Below are 19,687 nucleotides of genomic sequence, written 5' to 3'. Positions count from 1 at the left end.
GTTTTGAAGATTAAGAATTGTACTTTTCACTAATTTCTCCCAACATGTAACAAGCATTTTCATTCCGCCACTGAAAAATTCTTCCGACCTTTATCGAATCCAGGATTTGATCTCATTTCTCGTTCTTTACCTCATCGTCCGAAGTATTGTGATTATCTTTGAGGTCTCTCTTGAGTAGAGAAAAAAAAATCGCAAGATCGGGGGAGTTAGGAGGGTGTGGAATCAGTTCAAACTTCGGGTTTCGCAGAGCCTCTTCAGTTGCGCGTGAAGTGTGTAGACGAGCCTTGTCATGTTGCAAGATTATTTAATTCAATTCAATTCATTTATTTTAAATATAACATAAACATATAATATATTCAATACGTACATATTATAAAAAAGAAAAAAAAATACACGAAAGAGACTCATGTCAAATTATTTAGCGCCAGGCTGCCTCTAACATGACAAACTCGGCGTCTGATGTTTCCGATATGGTTTGCGATACACTTTTGAGTGATTTGCCGGTAATTTTCAATCAAATCATCGACAAGTTTGCGATGTTTATCGTCTGTGGCAGTGATCGGATGTCCGCGTCGTGTTTCATGAATAATTATGGCTTTTTCGGGCTCGCAACCATGTATTTTTTCTACTCATCAATTTACAGTAGACCTATCAACAGCGTCGTCATTATAAACAGCCTTTTAACGACAATAAATCTCGGTGGGAATCACCCTTTCAGCAGTTGAAAATTCGATAACAATACGCTGTTTAACTCGCGTTGACATTTATTTATTTATTTATTTGACACTTTATACATATATACATATAAGGGCGGGCATATTGCCTTAAGGCAATTTCTTCCTACCTACCCAAACTGTTCAGTTTAAGAAAATTATAAATACATGGACATATAGAATCTTACAATTTTATACAGTAATTAAAAACAAAGATCAACAAAATGAAAATATATAAAAAACAATTAACACTATGCTATGAAGAGAGGAAAGGGGAAAAAAATTTTAATATTTAGATAGTGACATTTCAATCTTGACTTAAATGTAAATAAAAAAGGGGCATCTCTAACATTAGTGGGTAGATTATTCCACAATCGAGCGGCTACTACTGTGAAAGAGGAGGCAAGAAAATTACAGCGATGACAGGGTATTAAAAGGGTTCTCTCGTTACTAGAACGAAGAGATAGTCCGTGTTGTGAAAGAGGTTGGACTAGGACATTGCAATATAAAATAAATCATCAAAATATAAAAAAAAATTAATTCGGTTTTTAATTGTGATAAATTTGTATTCTTCAGGTGGTGGCCGCCTTAGCAGTTTCCCTGGCTCCATTCGCTGCAGGTCTTGGGAAGGGATACAGTTCTCCAGCGATTGCTTCCTTGCAGCAACTAAAACTGCGAAGGTATTACAACGCCAGCTCTCACCAGGAGATCTCAGTCACAGACCAGCAAGCTTCGTGGGTTGCCAGCCTCTCATTACTAGGTAAATCTATTTCTCTTGTACATTAAATAGAAAATGGTAGAACACATAAGACAGGAGGGTTTATTGATATACTTCACCCCTGGCCAATTTTAAAGTCGATGAGAAAAAGTCTTTGTACCTTATTTGACTTATAATGACGTCTTTCGGCGATGTTTCAACATTTCTGTAGGATTCGATTGAGGCTTGGTGGAGCTCCTACCCCGGTAAGAGATTGACAGAAGACAAGAAGTTGCTGTTTAATGCATTTGTCAGTTTTTTGACACAATGCGATGTACGCAAACTTGATTCTACGCACCTTCTGGTATATTATAATTTTATGCATTTATCCTTCTACTTGTTACAATATCTTGAGTTTATTCAAATGTTTGAAGACAAAAAACTGGATTTCGCCTCCTAAGGAATCATTAAGATTAACAAATTACAACAGGGATAGATAACATTTTAGAGAAGGGAATATGTAAGTCTAGGCATTTACAGGGCTTATGACCTGTCATCGTTGGCTGGTTTAAGTGGCCAATTTCACAATTTTTCCTATGTTTGAACGTCAGTATTTCTTCAATTCTTTCATCTGTTGATTTTAGTGAAGCTAAAAAGCCAAAACCTTTATCGTTGTGAAGAGATTCATCTTATATAATTATTTCACATACTAGGCAACGCCTGGAATTTGAAAATTGTTTTCAGGTGTTTCTCTATCTAAAATGTTATCCATCTCTGTTGTAGTTTGTTAACTTTCTATTTGTGTTAGTTCCAGAATTTTTATCTACCTTGAAATTGACGTTTAATCGTCAAGGTGGCCGTATATTATGACGCAAAGTCTAGTCATATAAAAAATATTATATTTCACAAATTAATCCCTCTGAAGTCACCATGGCTGTTCAATGTGTATATCGATAGCTGTATGAAAGAACGGAAAGGATTTAAAATGGGAGTAAAAATGGGTGATTTAAATATCCATTGTCTTTTGTATGCTGATGATGCCGTGCTTCTTGCTAACAACAATGAGGAACTGCAATTTTTGGTAACAAAGGTCTACGATGTATGCAAGGGAAGCAATAAATCAAATGTGATGGTTTTAGAAAGAAATTAAAGCATGACTAAATGTGAAATCATTGTGAATGGGGTTGTACTAAAACCAGTAGAGGAATTTATGTATCTGGGAAGTATGTTTACTAGGGATGGAATGACTGAGAAAGATATTGAAAGGAGGGTGAATGCCGGGAACAGAGTGAACGGTGCACTTGAATCAACCTTGACAAAAAAATGTTTGTCGGAAGAGGCAAAATTAGCCGTTCACAATGGAGTCCTGGTCCCGACTCTGGTATATGGGAGCGAAGTATGAATTATGAAAAACAGGGATGAAAGTAGGCTGAATGCTGTCGAAATGCGATCTCTCAGGCGAATGTGTGGTAATATGTATGATAGATGCACAAATGTTGAGATCCGCACATTACGTAAGGCGGATGCAAGCATTATTGACAAAATCAAGAAAGGAGATCTGCGCTGGTTTGGACATGTAGAGCGAATGGACAGCGAAAGAACGGCTGAGAATATTTACAGTGCGAATGTTGATGGATGCAGAAATAGAGTAAGACCGAGAAAGACATGGCATGACCAAATCCAACCAATACTTGAAGATGGACATGTCGAAAGTCGGAATAATCAGCGCGCGTGCATAAGAAGATGTGTGAATGTAGAGGAAGCGAGATCTGTATGCAAAGATAGAGTGATGTGGCGTTGAAACGGCGTAATGGTTTGTTGTTGTTGCCGTAGAAATTTTCTCATTTCGAAACCTTTTTTCCACATCTTGATGTGTCTTGATACTATATTTACATAGTAATACATGCCTACATAGGCAAAATGTACTCGTTTATAAAGTATTTGGCTATTTTCTGAATATCTGAGGAGGATATTATTGGAAATGGCTGTCAATTGCTCGTTTCTTGAACTTAAACTCCGCACAATTAATCACTGTCACCCAAGAAAGCCATTATTTTATAAGCGTTTAATATTTAATTTTCTGGATTCGATACTTTATTAAACTGACATCCACTCAATGACATATTACTACATAGACGCGCCCTATGTAATAACATATTTTTTTTAAGTAGTGACATTAAAATTTACCCTTGGCTACTGAGTTTGTTTATTACCAGAGCCGCGATTATGAATGCTATCTTCATCGGTACATATCGAGACGGTATTTTTTTTTTTGATTGGGTAAACAAACAGTGTGTACAAAAATTATTTACAGTTTGTTTGTATATTAGTGTAGGATGCACACACCAAAAAAAAAATTGAGTTGATAAATATCAAACGCGGGTATGTCCAAAACGATCCACCTCAGTATCCACGTGGGCCTACTAGCTTCTGAGTTGAAACAGAGTATTTTGACAATGTTTTATTATTATAATGAGGACATGTTTTAATTTTAACAGTACTGAAATGATACTTAGTTGCACGATGGGATTGAGTGGTTTATGGCTGGATGGACCGCCAGTGGATGAAGGTCCACCTATCTTACCTATCCTGTGATCACCCAACTATTAATGTTTGTTATTCTCCCCGTCTCTATGGCCTTCAACTTTTAACGTCAACAAACACACATTTTCTCTTCTTGATCATTTCTGCCAACTACCGCATGTTCATAATTGTATCTATCCGCATCTGCTCGTCCTTTAATCATCTGTCCGCATCTGAACATCTTTACATCATCTGACCGCCGCTCCGCCACATTCATCTTTATATTTTGCAAATAACTATATCATCCGAATTCCTGTCCCTGATTCCATTTCCTGTCTTTCTAAAGGTAGGATTTTTGTTTCTTGTAGTTTTTTTGGCCACATACTGTTCTTTTCCGCATTTTCCATCTCCGCGCAACGCATCTTTTCTTTCCCGCAAAAATTAACACGGATTAACGATTCAGTCAAATAATATCCACACAAATTATAATCGCTACCCCATTTTTTTTTCTACATTTTGTAGAACAAATATTTTTTAAAAATTGGGTGGACATACTGGCGTTTGATATTTATCATTTCGTTTACACTTAAGACAATAATTGAAATTATGTTAAATATAACAAATGTAAAAGATAAGAAATGAAAAATATGTATATTAAGGTACGCTATGATTGGTGTACCAATACAGTGCCCTATGCACCATTTGGTTTAGAAAGGGAATGATGATGATGATGTTGCAACAAATTTAGATCCGAATGACTCCCTGTGGAGGAAATCCAGCCTGTCTGCAAACATTTGGACATACTCAAAACATTGTTGATTCTCACTATCATTTAATTAACATTCCATTTTGAAGGCTTGTAATCAAATAAAATAACATATGTACCGTTAAAGCAAGCACAATATCTTGTAGAGCAGATTTTTTCCTTTCGAATGATCTTTGCCATCTTATTTTTCATCTTTCTGATTGTTTCTTTTGGCTGGACCAACTAATCTGATGACTACGTTGTTTTCTTGCAGGCGCTCTCTTCGGCGGTGCGATGGGTGGTATAGCCATGAGGCATGGAAGACGGCGCGTAATTCTAGTCATGTCTCTTCCCTTCAGCTTATCCTGGATCCTCACGGTGTTTGCCACGTCTGTTGAGATGATGTTTTTCACATCTTTTATCGGCGGTTTCTGCTGTTCCATTGTTTCCATGGTATCACAGGTAACATTATTGACTATTTTTATGATGTTGGCGATCTTATTTGTTTTTTTGTTTCTATTAAAAATACATATTTATACTGTACAAACGAATATCCGGTATCTGTTGCAATGCCACTCAAAGAAAGACAGTGTTTGTTGTTTAATTCTGATTATTTAATTCTGCTTCTTTTAGTTCAGAAAAAATATATAATTTCATCAGGGAAAATTTGTATTTGAAAGTGGAAGTGAGGTTACTGACTGCATAATAAATGTAAACAACAAATGTCTTGAACAAGTAGAAGAATTTGTGTATCTGGGAAGCATGTCAAGAGATGGAAGAGTAGAAAAATATGTGGCAGCATCTTGTGGTTACCTACCGTGTTATATGGAACTCGTTGCACATTATTCATTTAATTTGAATTTGAATAAGGTTTTGACACTTTCTTTACTTTTTAAAAATACAATCGAAACATAACATCACTTAAGAAAAATAACTTTTAAAATGTATCGAAAGTAGGTATGAATAAACTATTATTTTTATTTCCTTTATAGTCAAACCTCTTACATAGTTCTCTCGTATACACGTTTTAAATTACTTTTTTTTATTTACGCACCGACACAAACACATCCTCACACATTCATTCACACACATTCAAATACACATGCATAATAATAATATTTAGCTGATTTATATAGTGCCATTTTTGTAAAAAATCACCTCAAGGGCGCTTTACAATTATTTATTTATTTATTTATTCATATTTTCGCTTACAAACTAAACTTACATTCTAACTAAACGAAAGTGATATATTATATTTCCAGATTTAAAATTGAGGGTATGATAGTCTAAAGAAGTGGGATTTTAGTTGGGATCTGAACTCACTGGGACTGTTTATGATTCGTAAGTTTGAAGGCAATTGGTTCCGTGCAGAGGGGCCGGCGGCGGCAAAAGCACGATCTCCAAATCTAGTGTTTGGGGAGCGCCGGATTTCGACAAGTTTTCCTCTTCCTGAATCAAATGCTGACCTAAGAGTAGATTTTCTTTGACATGTATTTTCCCTAATACAAAGGTCCGATGGGTATTTTGGAGCCATTTCATGAAGGGATTTGAATACTGTCCAGCAAAGCTTGTATTTTATTCTCTCTGGGCTTTTTAACCAGTGCAAATCTTGAAGATGTTGTGAGATGTGAGAATATTTTTTACTCCCGTAATAAGCCTTGCTGCTGCATTGAAAACAGATTGAAGTTTATCATAAAGTTTATATTTGAAGCATTAGTTTGATATTTTGGGAGATTTGCGTATATTCCATTACAGTAATCTAGACTCGAAACGACATTGAATACAAACGTCGCACACATACAATGCTATAAATCTTTTCTTATATATTATGCACAATATTTTAGGTTTGTCCAAATTTTTGTAGACAAGGACTGGATTCAACTCCCTGGGGAGCTGTTTCTATTAACATATTACAACAAAGATGAAAAACATTTAAGAGAAGGTCATATAGAATTCTAGGCATCTACATGGCTTATGACCTGTCAATGGCTGGTTTCAGTGACCACTTTACACACTGTGTAACATTCACCATTCTGCCTATATTGAACATCTGTATTCCTTCAATTATTTCATCTGTTGATGTTTGTGAAAATAAACTTCACAAACATCAACTGATGAAAGAATTGAAGGAATATAGATGTTTAAATATAGGCAGAATGGTGAATGTTACACAGTGTGTAAAGTGGCCACTTAAACCAGCGATTGACAGATCATCACATCTCTGTTGTTATATTTTGGTTTCACATGATAAAGGTTTCAACTCTTAAAAAAACAATAGGAATATACTCGTATAAACGAAATAGTTCATTTGAACATGACCTTCTTTTAAATGTTCTTCATCTCTGTTGTAATATATTATGTATTATTAGATTAACAGAGAATTTTTTTATTGGCTAGAGTAAATATATTTCTACTTATTTTTTATGTAAATAGCTGTAAAAATCACAAATAAATAAAATAAATAAATGTTGAAAGAAGAGTGAATGCGGGCAACAAAATGAACGGCGTACTAAGCACAGTAATTGCTAATAAAAATATGTCAATCGAAGCTAAACTAGCAGGGCACAATAGAATTTTAGTCCCAACACTTATGTATGGAAGTGAATCATGAAACGGGCAGAGAAAGAATGAAAGCCGAGTGAACGCGGTTGAAATGCGATCTCTTAGACGAACGTGCAGGAAGTCAATGTATGACAGGGTTACGAATGATAAAATCAGGCAAGAGGGTTAATCTGAGTCAGGTTTAATTAATAAGATTAAGAAAGGGTATTTAAGATGGTTTAGTCATGTAGAATCGAATGGACGACGAAAGAATGGTAAAACAAGTATAAATGGCGAAAACGAACGGTAACGTGAGACGAGGACGACCAAGGAAGACGTGGCATGATCAGGTAAACTTAAAAACAAAATCTTAAGTCTGGTCATGTCAAAAGCAGGCAGAACCAAAGGGCATGTATGATAAGATGTATGAATGTGGAATAATCTAGAAATGTATGCCCCCTTTTCAAGATGACGCTGATCATTTTGCAAAAAACCGAGCTTAAATCGATTCAGTATTTTTTTTGTTTATCGCTGACAAAAAATATACAAACATTCATTTTTATATATTTATTTATTTAACTTTTTGTACATAATGTTATTTGTACATTGGCGGGCTTATTCCCAAATGGTAGTTTTTTCCAACCAACCATTAAAATAAAAGTTTTATTTTTATAATTCAAGTTACAGAACATATTCTATAGAAAATAATGATTAAAAAGCTAAAGATGTATAAAAATAGAAATAAACGTATTTGTTTATAAATTACCATAAATCAAAAGTATTACTCAATGGGAAAAGGGAAAAAAGAAGAAAGAGGAAAAAGGAAAGGAGGAGAGATTAAGGAAAAGAAAGGAGATGTTTCTTCAGACGTGATTTGAACAGAGATAATGTAGTAACATCTTTGATGGTGGATGGGAGATGATTCCACAGTCGAGCCGCATGGACACTATGAGAGTTAGAGAAGAAAGAGGAATTATCGATGGGTATTAAAAGAGTGCCTTGAGAATTAGAACGAAGAGGTTAACCATGAACTGATAAGCGTTGAAATTTTTCACGCAGGTATATAGGAGCGTTAGGACTATGAAGTACATTGAACAGAAGTGAGAGGGAGTGATAGCCCCTCCGCTGCCTAATTTTGAGCCATTTCAGTTGCCTACGATAATCAGAAATATAGTCATATTTCCTAAGACCAAAAATGTACCTTATGTATGTATGTATATACGAGTAGAGGAGTAGAGGGAGTCAGCAATTTGCGATTCAGATTTTCGTCTAAAATTCAGCATTTTTAGAGAATCCCGTTGAGGTCTAAATTAACAAAGTTCTTACACCTGTCAATATTTTGAGTTAGTCCAAAACTTTGTAGGCAAGTAAAGAATTTTAAGTTTTCTTTTTTATTACTTACAAGATTTCATAATAGAAAAAGCAAAAGACAGCATCTTATCTGAATCATTTGAAATTAAATTCTTGTACTAAAAAAACAAGAAAATGTCATAATATAGAGGAATATGGGCATATTTCAAAAAAATACAATTAAAGACCGCGAAAGAATTATGGTCAATTGCACCAAAAAACATTTTTTAATCATTGTTGCATCAAAAATGTTTTTACAGTATCTCGTTAAATCACGCCTAAAAAAAATCTCTTTTAATTTCTTTAATCCCTTTTCTTTTCCTCTCTACTCATTCTCTTTTTCCCATTGAAAACTAGTATCGTTATTAATTTATTTATGTTCACATATTGCTTGTTGTATTTTTGTATATATTTTATTTTATTATTTATTTTTTCTCGCATACGTTTTAAAACTAAAATGATATACATATATACATATAACGCCTCCACTTATTGGTTGGTTGCAAAAACCTTATATACTTTAAAGCGAAAACCCACCCTTTGGAAATAAGCCCGCTAAAGTCCAAATATCTATTTTATTTTATTTTATTTTATTCTTTTTTCACGCCCATAAGGCTTTTACATACATGAAGGTTATATAAAATATGAGTATATAAACCACAATTTTTTTTTTAAAATACAATATAAAGCAATAAAAGATAGAACAGTGTTTAGAAGTAAAGTTGGTCCTTTAAGACTGAAAAAGCACACATTATGATAAAACTGTAAATACTTTTAAATATCATTGTAAAATACATAATTTACTGCCTTAGAACGGGGAAGCTATCCCTAGTTAGGCAGTTTAGATGAACCAACAGCAGAAATAAAAAATATGTATGCTTACTGTTACTACTGAATTAATTTGTTGTATAAATAATTACTTGTATATTGCTGTAATAAATATGTAAAATAATAAAATTAAAAAAAAAAAATAATAATAAAAATAAAAAAGGAGATAATAATATTTGGCTGATTTAAATAGCGCCATTTTTGTAAAAAATCACCTCAAGGGCGCTTTACAATTGTATATCTAAACTTACATTCTAACTAAACTTAAGTGATGCATTATATTTCCAGATTTAAAATTGAGGGTATGATAGTTTAAAGAAGTGGGATTTTAGTTGGGATCTGAACTGACTGGGACTGTCGATGATTCGTAAGTTTGAAGGCAATTGGTTCCAGGCAGAACGGCCAGCAACGGCAAAAGCACGATCTCCAAATCTAGTGTTTGGGGAGCGCCGGATTTCAACAAGTTTTCCTCTTCCTGAATCAAATGCTGATAAAAGTATATAAACAACCTTTAAAAAACAAAATAAAGAAATAAAAGATAGGCGCAGTGTTGAGAAGTGTAGTTGGTATAAAAATAAAAATAGAAAGATGAGTGTATTAACAACATTAAAAAAAAAAAAACAATATAGTATTTTATGTACAAAAACTTAAATAAATACAAGTATGTATTTCTATCCCACAAACCTTAAGTTCCTTTTAAATACAGCCGGTAGGTAATACGGGGTGAATAAAAGTATTTTTTGCATTAAAATGTCTATTTTTTTTTTCATTTTTCAACATGTTTTTAATTTTATCACTTTAAAATCTTAGAACTCACTAGGACTTACATTTTTATTCCGCAAATTGCTCTGACATGAGTCTTTCTTAGGGTTTTACTATAAAATATTGGTGGTTGCTTTTCACCCCTTGTAAGAGGTTAAAAACAACGCCTTATGGGGTGGACGTAAACATTTAAATATATTTTATATTCGTCGTCGGCCTCGTCAGCGCGTTTGTCTACCATGTGAGAGGTCTCGGGTTTGATTCTTGACATGGTTGATATGAAATATTTATTTTAAAGGGAGATTTCACACTAAAATATTTCATAGCCCCTGTACTGGTACCTAAAGCATAAGACTAATCATCTTACCTTCATGTAATAAAAATTATCAAGATACTCTGCGATCAGTGTACTAATGCAGTGCCCTATGCCCCATTAGGAGCGGAAAGGAAATGATGATGATTGACAATCATAAAAATAAAACTCGTACAAGTGTTTATTAGAAGATAACTAATTATATTTTAAACACAAAAAGAACATGTACAGCATTAAAAAAAAAAACTTAATTTGTTTGTCATCCCACATGTCGTTTTTATTCACCCAACTATATGTACTAAAAAATAGATAACTGTAATAATTTATTACATTACTATGCGTAAACCTCCGACTTCTTAAGAGTAAACGCGATCTGACTTTTCTTCATACAAACCTATTCCCGTATTTTCTCTCCAGATTATGGCACGAAAGCGATGATTTTTTTCACACAATAAATATTCTCACCATTGGCATGTCTCTATCGTTTGCTTTTTGGATAAAATATTTCCTTTTTTTTTTACTTTTATTCTGCAATTATATTAAAGTAAACTTTACAAAAAATTGTTTATCCTCCTTTGTTGCGATTCACCCCATATTACGGTATATTGTTCCATAGTCCCGCCCGGAATCCAAAAGTTGATTATTGTTCACAAAGAGAATCAATTTCTTCCGTAATTAACCAAAAAGCTTTTATTTTCCTTTTGCCGATTATCCAACTGAATAAATTTGAATAATTTCCTAATTTAAGCTTAATTCAATGATAAACAGACATCAAACGTGTCTGAATTTTTATCTTGTCAATAAATTTTGCTCAAACCCACCCAAAGTATTTCATTAATATATTTTAATTTTCATTATTTTGAATATTAACAAAGTTTTCGCTAAAATCGCTTTTTAGTGATTTCTCATCCAGAGCACTAAGTCGTTATTTCACTTATTTATTTATTTATTATATATACGCCTAAGCCAATCACAACAGTTACATGAAGAAACATGAACTAAAAAAGCAAGAAACTAAACAAAAATAATATAAAACTATTTAGCAAAGACAAACAAGGGCAAAACAATAATTGCATATAATATATTCATAAAATCGAAAGACCTAAAACTTCGAGCTAAACCATGCCAATCCAACTTCATCCCACACTGTTTATTTGTGAAGAGATCAACGAAAAGCCGGAAGATCTATCCCAAAGAATTCCAAGTCGTGTGATGAACGTATCTTGATCATATGAAGGCAAAATGATCAGTCTTACCCTTCAGATCTAGGATTTTTCACTCGTCCAGGGTTCCGGTTTTTTTTATCCAGAATTCTTCATCCTCCTGGACTCAGAAATATGTAAAAATATTTAACTTTACAAATATGTGTTATAATAATCAAAACAATTACGTCGAAAAGAAAATAATAATTTTTGTGCCGTGAATAAAAATAGGTAATCTGCACATCGCAGCAATACATTTTAATCTTAATAACACAATAGAAAAAAAAATCTCGCCACCTCTACAAACATGTGGACTAGGGGTGTTAAAAAAAACTTAACATTTATTCTTCCGAAACAGCTGAAACGCAAAAAAACTGTTACTCTGAAGAAAAAGTACTTGTTCTTGGACCAGATGGATTCATCAACAAATTTTTGTTGACGAGGACTGGATTCAACCCCCTAGGGAGCTGTGAATATTAACATCTGAAGAATGACAGACAGGTGCCACCGTTTTGTAGCAATTATTCACGGACAGTGTATACTTGTTATGCCGTATTAAACATACTTCATGAACTAAATAGTTATTCCCACGTATCTAATATATTTAGTGTAGGGTATTGTTCCTATAGAACAAACATTTTGAACTTTTTCAAAGATGGTGAATGGTAGTTATATTTATTTATTTATGCATTTCAAATAAATATATCAAATTTTTTGTTCACTTTGCCCGGCTGTATGAAACAGTACTTATGATTTTCTTGTTATATTACTTTAAAATATTTTATTATTTAATTTGTCTTTTACATTTTCTCTTGAATTGTTTAAACTATCTACTAAATATGTTGTGTATTTTTTTTTTTTAATCTTGTATTATTTTAGGTTTAATTTTTTTTCATAAATCTTGGGTTAAAAAAAAATTTAAGCCAAATATGTTAGTATTATAAATTTTATTTTAAAGGCAGATTTGCCGTTTATGTTAATAAAATAAAATATTACAACAGGCAAATAACATTTTACGGAGGGAATATTAAAGTCTAAGTATTGATATGTTTCTTTTTTGGGTGATACTGTGTGTGTTGGATTTGTTCCGACGTATCCAACAGTGACCGTGAAAACCTTCGCACCTATTTAATCTAAGTATTGACTTTAGATAACTTCTTTAGAGTATAAAGTTCTTAAAATAGTAAATACATAAGCTTAAATTGATGGTACTGCAATTTCTAATATTAATTATAAAATTATTGTTCAAATTAAATTAATGTTCTATTGGATAAATTTATTGATCTTAAAAGAGTAGATGGAAGAGTCGAAGGAATATAAATGTTCAAATTAAGGCAGAATGGTTAATGTTACACTGTGTAAAGTGGCCACTTAAACCACGACAGGTCATAAACGCTGTGGACGCCTAGACTTCTATATTCCCTTCTGTAAAATGTTCTTCATGTCTGTTGTAATATGCTCCGTTGAATCCGGTCCTTGTCTACAAAAATTTGGTCAAACTCAAAACATTGTTAAATAAATACAAGCTAAATTAATACGAAACATTCCTTTCCCTTCGCCAATGAGGAAGTTCAGTGGTTTTTTTCAAATTTTTTATTTGTTAATAGACTGTTAAACTAAGTCAAAATTTTTTTTTTTTATTTTTTACATATCGTATTATCGGCGCTACGATTTTTTAAAGTTTTGTATTTCTGAAATAACTCCGCGTGTGACGTCAGAGGTTCATTTCCGCTTATTCTCATTCAGTTCTTCCTATTGGTCCAGAAGTGACAAGCAGACCGGAAATCTTACATAGCTCTCAGATCATAGGTTGATTCACATGAACCAGTGACGTCATTTAACCTGTCCGGGAGTGAGTTTCTGCCGACAAAACTGTATCTGGGGAGTGAGTTTTTTTTTAATGTTTTTTTTTTACTTTTTATAATTTTATATCATTGTCAATGCCATAAGCAACATATTTTCTTGAATAAAAATAATAAATTATACCAGTAAATATGATTTATATCAAAATTATCGATGTTTTATTTCATGGGTTGTCAACCATCGGTTTTACAAGCCCAAATAATATTTCTGAAAATAATCGGACGTACATGTACGCCCATACTCCATTGATGAAAATTTTGTTTGGACGACCATGTACGGCCATACTCCCGGACAGGTTAAAGTAGTGCGTTTTTATCAAAATATTTTTTATTATTTTTTCTGTACATTTTCAAGAAACTTTGCCGTACAATTTAATGCTCTAATTTTTACCCCGCGTAAGAAAACATTTTTTGTATCCAATTTCCCGTAGGGCTGAAGTTCCTCATTTGATGTTGTTATTAAATGTTTCGTCCTTTGAACAGAACGTTTTTATGGCGGTAAGCCTCGATAAAGTTAAAATTAAAGGATGTAATAAAATAGAGGTAGGCTTGATGTCTCGAGCCGAATTGCACAAATATAGCGTGTATTTTTATATTGACAGGCTCTTGGCGGAATTCGATTGTAAAAGGGTCTTATCATTTCATAAAATATTAAAGAAACAATCTTTAATAGCAGTATAATATTGAAGAAATTGTAATTAAATTGTGATGAAGCGGATTCGATTTGTCATCAGAATAAGGTTTTACCTTTTTGAAGAACCAAAGTTTATTGGAAAATGAGCGATATATGTAGGTAATCAATCAATACTGACAAAATGGCTACTGTGTTCTGATAGAATGATTTATTGATTAATAAATAATTCAAATAAAAATTAACATATTGCAACAGAGATAAGGAACATTTTAGAGAAGGAAATATAGTATATTCCTCTTTTATTGATTGATTTATTTACTATATATTATGCACATTTAATTTATTTTATTTTTTTGTTATTTGTTTAGATTGTATTAATTTATTTTTTTTCAAAAATATTTACACATAAGTGTTAAAATTAAAGCCCTACTGAATTGTAAGCATTCAACTCGTCAGAAAATTTTCATACTTTACTTATATTAATCATAATTTTATTTGAAAGTATTATACCGTATTTAAATTTTGTTGTTAAAAATAATTGACGTAAATACGATTTTTCTCTTTTAAAAAAAAAATTACATCTTAATCAGAATTCTTTGATAGTTTTGACTCTCGATATGAGTTACTGTGTTATTTTGGCTGCTGAATATTAATATACCACTTGCTAAAACAACGCGAAACTCTTCGAACCAAGAGAAACTTGCGTCTAATTTAGGGTTGCCATCCGTCCCAATATACAACGCTGTTAATAAACAAAAATCTTCCAGGGGCCGCGGCCCTACTGACAATGAATGTGAAAATAAGGTGGCAAATAGTTTCAGCAATTGGTGTATCTAAAGAACTTAACAGAAGCTGCACTTGCCTCGATAGAGTGGAAGTCGATAGGTTTTGTAAAATTAAAATGTTTTTTTTTGTTTAATTACAATGTCTGCTCATAAAACCATATTGGAAAAAGTAATATCATTGATGTTGGCCCAGTAAAAGGTAACGATTTAAAATGTCGTCTGCTGCCAAGGTCTCAATTATGAACGCTATCTTCATATGTATGTATCGAGACGGTATACTTAACTTCTGTACTATATGTATCTTGCCATATCGGCAATATATAATCGAAACAAACCAATGAATGAACGCAAGAATTAGTCCGCGTTCCTTACTTCATTACCATTTAAAATAGTTCTCATTTATATTTTAAATAGGTTTCTGTGAAAGAAAGTGCCCACTTTACAGACATTATAAACTCCAATAAATCCCAATTCAAGCAAATAATGCTCGCTTGAACATGACTTTTTACCATTGCCAAAACGATATGTTTAACGATCGTCTTTATTTATCTACTGAGGTAGTACTGGGCGATTACAAGGTCGACTCTCGATACGTTCTCTCAGAAAGATGGTAAAACATGTGTAAAAAAAAAATAACCAAATTTATTTTTCAGTGGCAATTTTCGAACGCCTAGATACTCTTGTCAATAGGGCAGAATCTAGTTACGTTTTTTTGCATCCAGGCGCTCGTTTTCTAATCTGACAGTTATGTCGGAATTTAATTTTACTTCAAAATTTACTCATTTCTCTCTCATATTTTTAATAGGCTTTTAAGAAAAAAAGCGCCAACCTCAGAACCATTAAAAATTTAAATAAATCGTAATTAAATTAAAAATTGCTCGGTGAAACAAAATTTTTGTCACTTTTAATGCGTAGATAAACGTATCGAGGGGTTCTAGACCCCTTCGGTAAAACCGATGTACTTACACAAAAATTTGATGGTGGGGGGATTGGTAGTATATCTTTGTAGTCGGTCAGGAGAATTTTATCTTCGACTATGACGTCATACCGAAGCTTTGTCATTTTAGTGCGTATTTAGATATGTGTATCGTGACGCACGCTTTCCCTTGTTTCATATCAATGTACCTACCCAAAACTTGAAGGTGAGGGATCGGTAGTGTATCTTAGTAATCGCTAGAGAGAATGTATCTGCAACTATACCGTCAACTTGAAGGTATGACGTCTTTATCTTCCCATCATAATCGAGGCCCAGGGACTGTGTACAATCAATATTGCAGTATTATGTTAATATTAAGTCATATACATAACAAACATAGAAAGGATTGAAAATGTTCAACGAAATTTTTTTTAAATACCTAGATTATAAAAACAATAAAACGCTTTGTACTTACAGCCAATCTGCCAAACAAAATGGATGTTTTACCCTTGAAAATAGACTCACTGTATCTGAATTATGCTATTTACATAAATTATTAAATAATAAAGTAGACTCTTTTAACCAACACTTTTTCACGTGACAATAAATAAGTATTTATTCCATCTGCCAGTCTGTAGCACTAACTATGCACAACACTCTTTCCTCCATCGTTCGTGCTCTAACTATAATGTTTTTTTTCATCTATTGATATATTTTACATACCCCTTAATTTTTTTTTTTTAAATAAGATTTATTATTTCTGGCTGCGATACGACCCCACTTACTATTTAATGATGAACACTCCTGAACACTTACTCCCACACTAATACACATAAACAAACATCTACACTTACTCTCATACAAATACACATAAACACATCAATTTAATAATATGTATGATTTTTATTTAGAAACTTTGCCGGTATGTCTTTGAACTGTATTTAAAAAAAAGATATTAAATCATTGTTGACTATTTGTTTATTTAAAATAAATAAATAATAAAAACAATATGGCTAGCGGTACACCACATAAAATGTAAGAAAAACATTTCTATTATATTTTTGAACAACCATTATAAAATTGCCCTTTTTATTACTACTACATATCTCCATTGTAGACCGTCCCGACGCGCGACGAGACCCAAGTGAAATATGGCAACCCTGGTCTAATTGCTTTTAAAATTCTTCCCAAAGAATTCATTCTAAGAGTATGGCTTGCGACCAAGTTCGAGAATCGAGGAATCTCCATTCTTCACATTGCCACTGCTTCGCAAAACAGAATACAAATAACTTGTACTATCTCTGAATAGAAACTTTTACCATAAATCTACGGAAATTTTTCTTCTTTACTCAAAATGCGGATTATGTTTATATTAAAATTGTTTCACGCATTACTCAAGTAGGTAACATTTTTGTAAACAGCTTTCTTGTATATCTTTTTCAAATGTATCTTGCAATTTACTAGACTTTGTAAATAATCTGTTTTCTTGTTAAATTCTTTACATTGGAAAGGATTTATTGTTTTGACGACATTTTTATGGATCATTCTCCAACGATTTACTGTTGTATAAACTTTTGATATATCAAATAAAATAAACTCAAGGTATTATTTATGAAGCAAAAAAGGTACAGTTTTGAGAAGGGAATATGGAAAAAGTTTAAATGATTACTAAATTCCTCGATCCAATGAGGAAATATTACATACTACGAATAAAAAATAAATTGCATTCTCAAAGTCAATATGGATGTTGTGGAGAATTTTTTTCATACACAATTTTAAAAATAAAATTGTTAAAAAACATGTCTTTATAAAAACGCGACATGTTTAGCCTTGACAATCGTGACGTCAAAATTTCGGACGATGTTCCATTTAAATTTAAACGGTCACAAACAAAGTTCAAAATTTAACCGAATCGTGACGTATTAGCGGCGTGGCCAGTCCACTGAACCGGTCTCGCGGGAATTTAAAATTATAAATTCAAAAATATTTTTTATGTTACTAATAAGTACAAAATAATACATTATTTTACCCGTTAGTACTTCATAGATAATATAATACCTAGTTCTAGATTAACTTATTATAAACAATTTTTTTTCAGTTTTTAAATCAATGTAAATAATTGCTTTTTTCCTCCTTTTTCAGGTGTACGTTAGTGAAATATCTGTACCGGATATAAGAGGGTGCCTTAATGCGGTCTTAAAAATAGTTGGACATCTCGGAGTTCTGATGTCCTTTATTGTCGGAGCATACCTGGACTGGCAGCAACTGGCCATGTTCATCTCCATCGCGCCCATCATACTCTTCTGCATCATGATCTACATTCCCGAAACTCCCAGCTACCTAGTGCTGTGCGGTAAGGAAGAAGAGGCGTATAAATCCCTGGTTTGGCTGCGGGGACCCGGGTCGGATATTCTGCAAGAACTAGCGACGATCAGAGCGAACGTTTTAGCAACTAAAAATTTCAACAACCAGAACTTGCAAACCGCTGGAAGTACGGCGTTTAATGCTTTACTTACTCCGAGAATAGCTTTTCCAGTCCTGATAACTTGCGGGTTAATGCTCTTTCAGAGGTTTTCTGGAGCTCACGCGTTTAATTTCTACGCTGTTCCTATATTTCGAAAGACTTTTACTGGTATGAATCCGCACGGAGGAGCCATCGCTGTTTGCTTTGTACAATTATTGGCTTCTTGTTTGTCCGGGTTGTTGATTGACACAGTCGGAAGACTGCCTCTTCTAATAGCGAGTTCTGTATTTATGTCCATGGCTCTAGCTGGCTTCGGAAGCTACGCTTACTACGAGGAAGTTCACAGAAATCAAAGACTGCAGAGTATCATGTTGAATCAAACCGTTGTGACAGCGGGTCAGAACGATTGGATTCCATTGCTTTGCGTCTTGGTTTTTACAATAGCATTTTCACTGGGAATGAGTCCAATATCCTGGCTTCTGATCGGAGAATTGTTTCCCTTGGAATTTCGGGGTTCTGGGAGTGCCTTGGCTACCGCTTTTAGTTATCTTTGCGCCTTCGTTGGCGTGAAGACTTTCATGGATTTTCAGCAGATGTTTGGATTACACGGCGCCTTCTGGTTGTACGCCTTTATATCTGTCGGGGGGTTGTGTTTCGTTGTTTGTTGTGTACCGGAAACAAAGGGAAGGGATTTGGATGAAATGGACCCGAAATCTGTACAGAACTTGGCGCTGCGGCGATAATAACCGATGCCTGTTGAAATATCGGAAAAAAACATAATTTTATATGTTTAAGATGTAGAGAAATCATATAAGAACGCTTAATGTCAGTTTGTTCGCTAAAATGGTTTCCTGATGTGATGTTTTTTTTTTGTTGTAATAAGTAATCGTATAATGTAGGCAAGTAAAAACGACAATAAACAACTCGATGACTGGATGAAAGGCTGCTATTAATTGCATTTTTAGTTATTTTCGCTGTGCAGAAGTTTTGTCGATAATTCTTATTTATGCAGAAGCATTGTGAAAAGCGTACTTAATTTCCTAATATTTGACATTTCATTTCTCTACTGAAAATTTTAATAGAATGCAATAAAATAGTCCGAAATCCAGCCAACGAACTGTCAATAATAATTGGCCAAGGTACAAGACAGTAAAAAATAAATATTAGCTAATATTTTATTTTGTGAATTATACAATTCTTTTCTTTGTTTATTTATTTAAATGGAGTTAATGTTATTGTTTTGTATTTATGCAAATGCGTAATTGAGGGTACTACTTGCAAACCCGGCAAAATCCAAAATTTAAAAAAAGTGAGATATTAATTGATACTTATTCAGGATACAATTTTTTATA

General features: G+C 33.1%; 2 protein-coding genes across 2 annotated transcripts in view; both read left to right on the top strand.

Moving 5' to 3' along the window:
* The window catches only part of LOC148283364 (uncharacterized), a 58,385-nt gene extending 56,886 nt beyond the window's left edge, over positions 1 to 1,499 (top strand). The window contains exon 3 of the mRNA XM_088223631.1: positions 1,290 to 1,499. Coding sequence (XP_088079757.1) covers positions 1,290 to 1,499 — 210 coding nt within the window. The remainder of the gene's footprint in view (positions 1 to 1,289) is intronic.
* LOC148283363 (facilitated trehalose transporter Tret1-like) overlaps positions 1 to 19,078 on the top strand; it is a 31,585-nt gene extending 12,507 nt beyond the window's left edge. The window contains exons 3-5 of the mRNA XM_088223647.1: positions 1,285 to 1,473; positions 4,953 to 5,140; positions 18,014 to 19,078. Coding sequence (XP_088079773.1) covers positions 4,973 to 5,140; positions 18,014 to 19,078 — 1,233 coding nt within the window. The 5' untranslated portion in view covers positions 1,285 to 1,473; positions 4,953 to 4,972. The remainder of the gene's footprint in view (positions 1 to 1,284; positions 1,474 to 4,952; positions 5,141 to 18,013) is intronic.
* The last annotated feature ends 609 nt before the right edge of the window (positions 19,079 to 19,687 follow it).

The sequence above is a fragment of the Micrasema longulum genome, unplaced genomic scaffold, assembly GCF_059751315.1.
Source record: "Micrasema longulum isolate JH-2025_06_02 unplaced genomic scaffold, ASM5975131v1 h1tg000244l, whole genome shotgun sequence".
Taxonomy (NCBI): Eukaryota; Metazoa; Arthropoda; class Insecta; order Trichoptera; family Brachycentridae; genus Micrasema; species Micrasema longulum.
The sequence above is the reverse complement of the archived record's forward strand: the minus strand, read 5'-3'. Positions and strand labels throughout refer to the sequence as shown.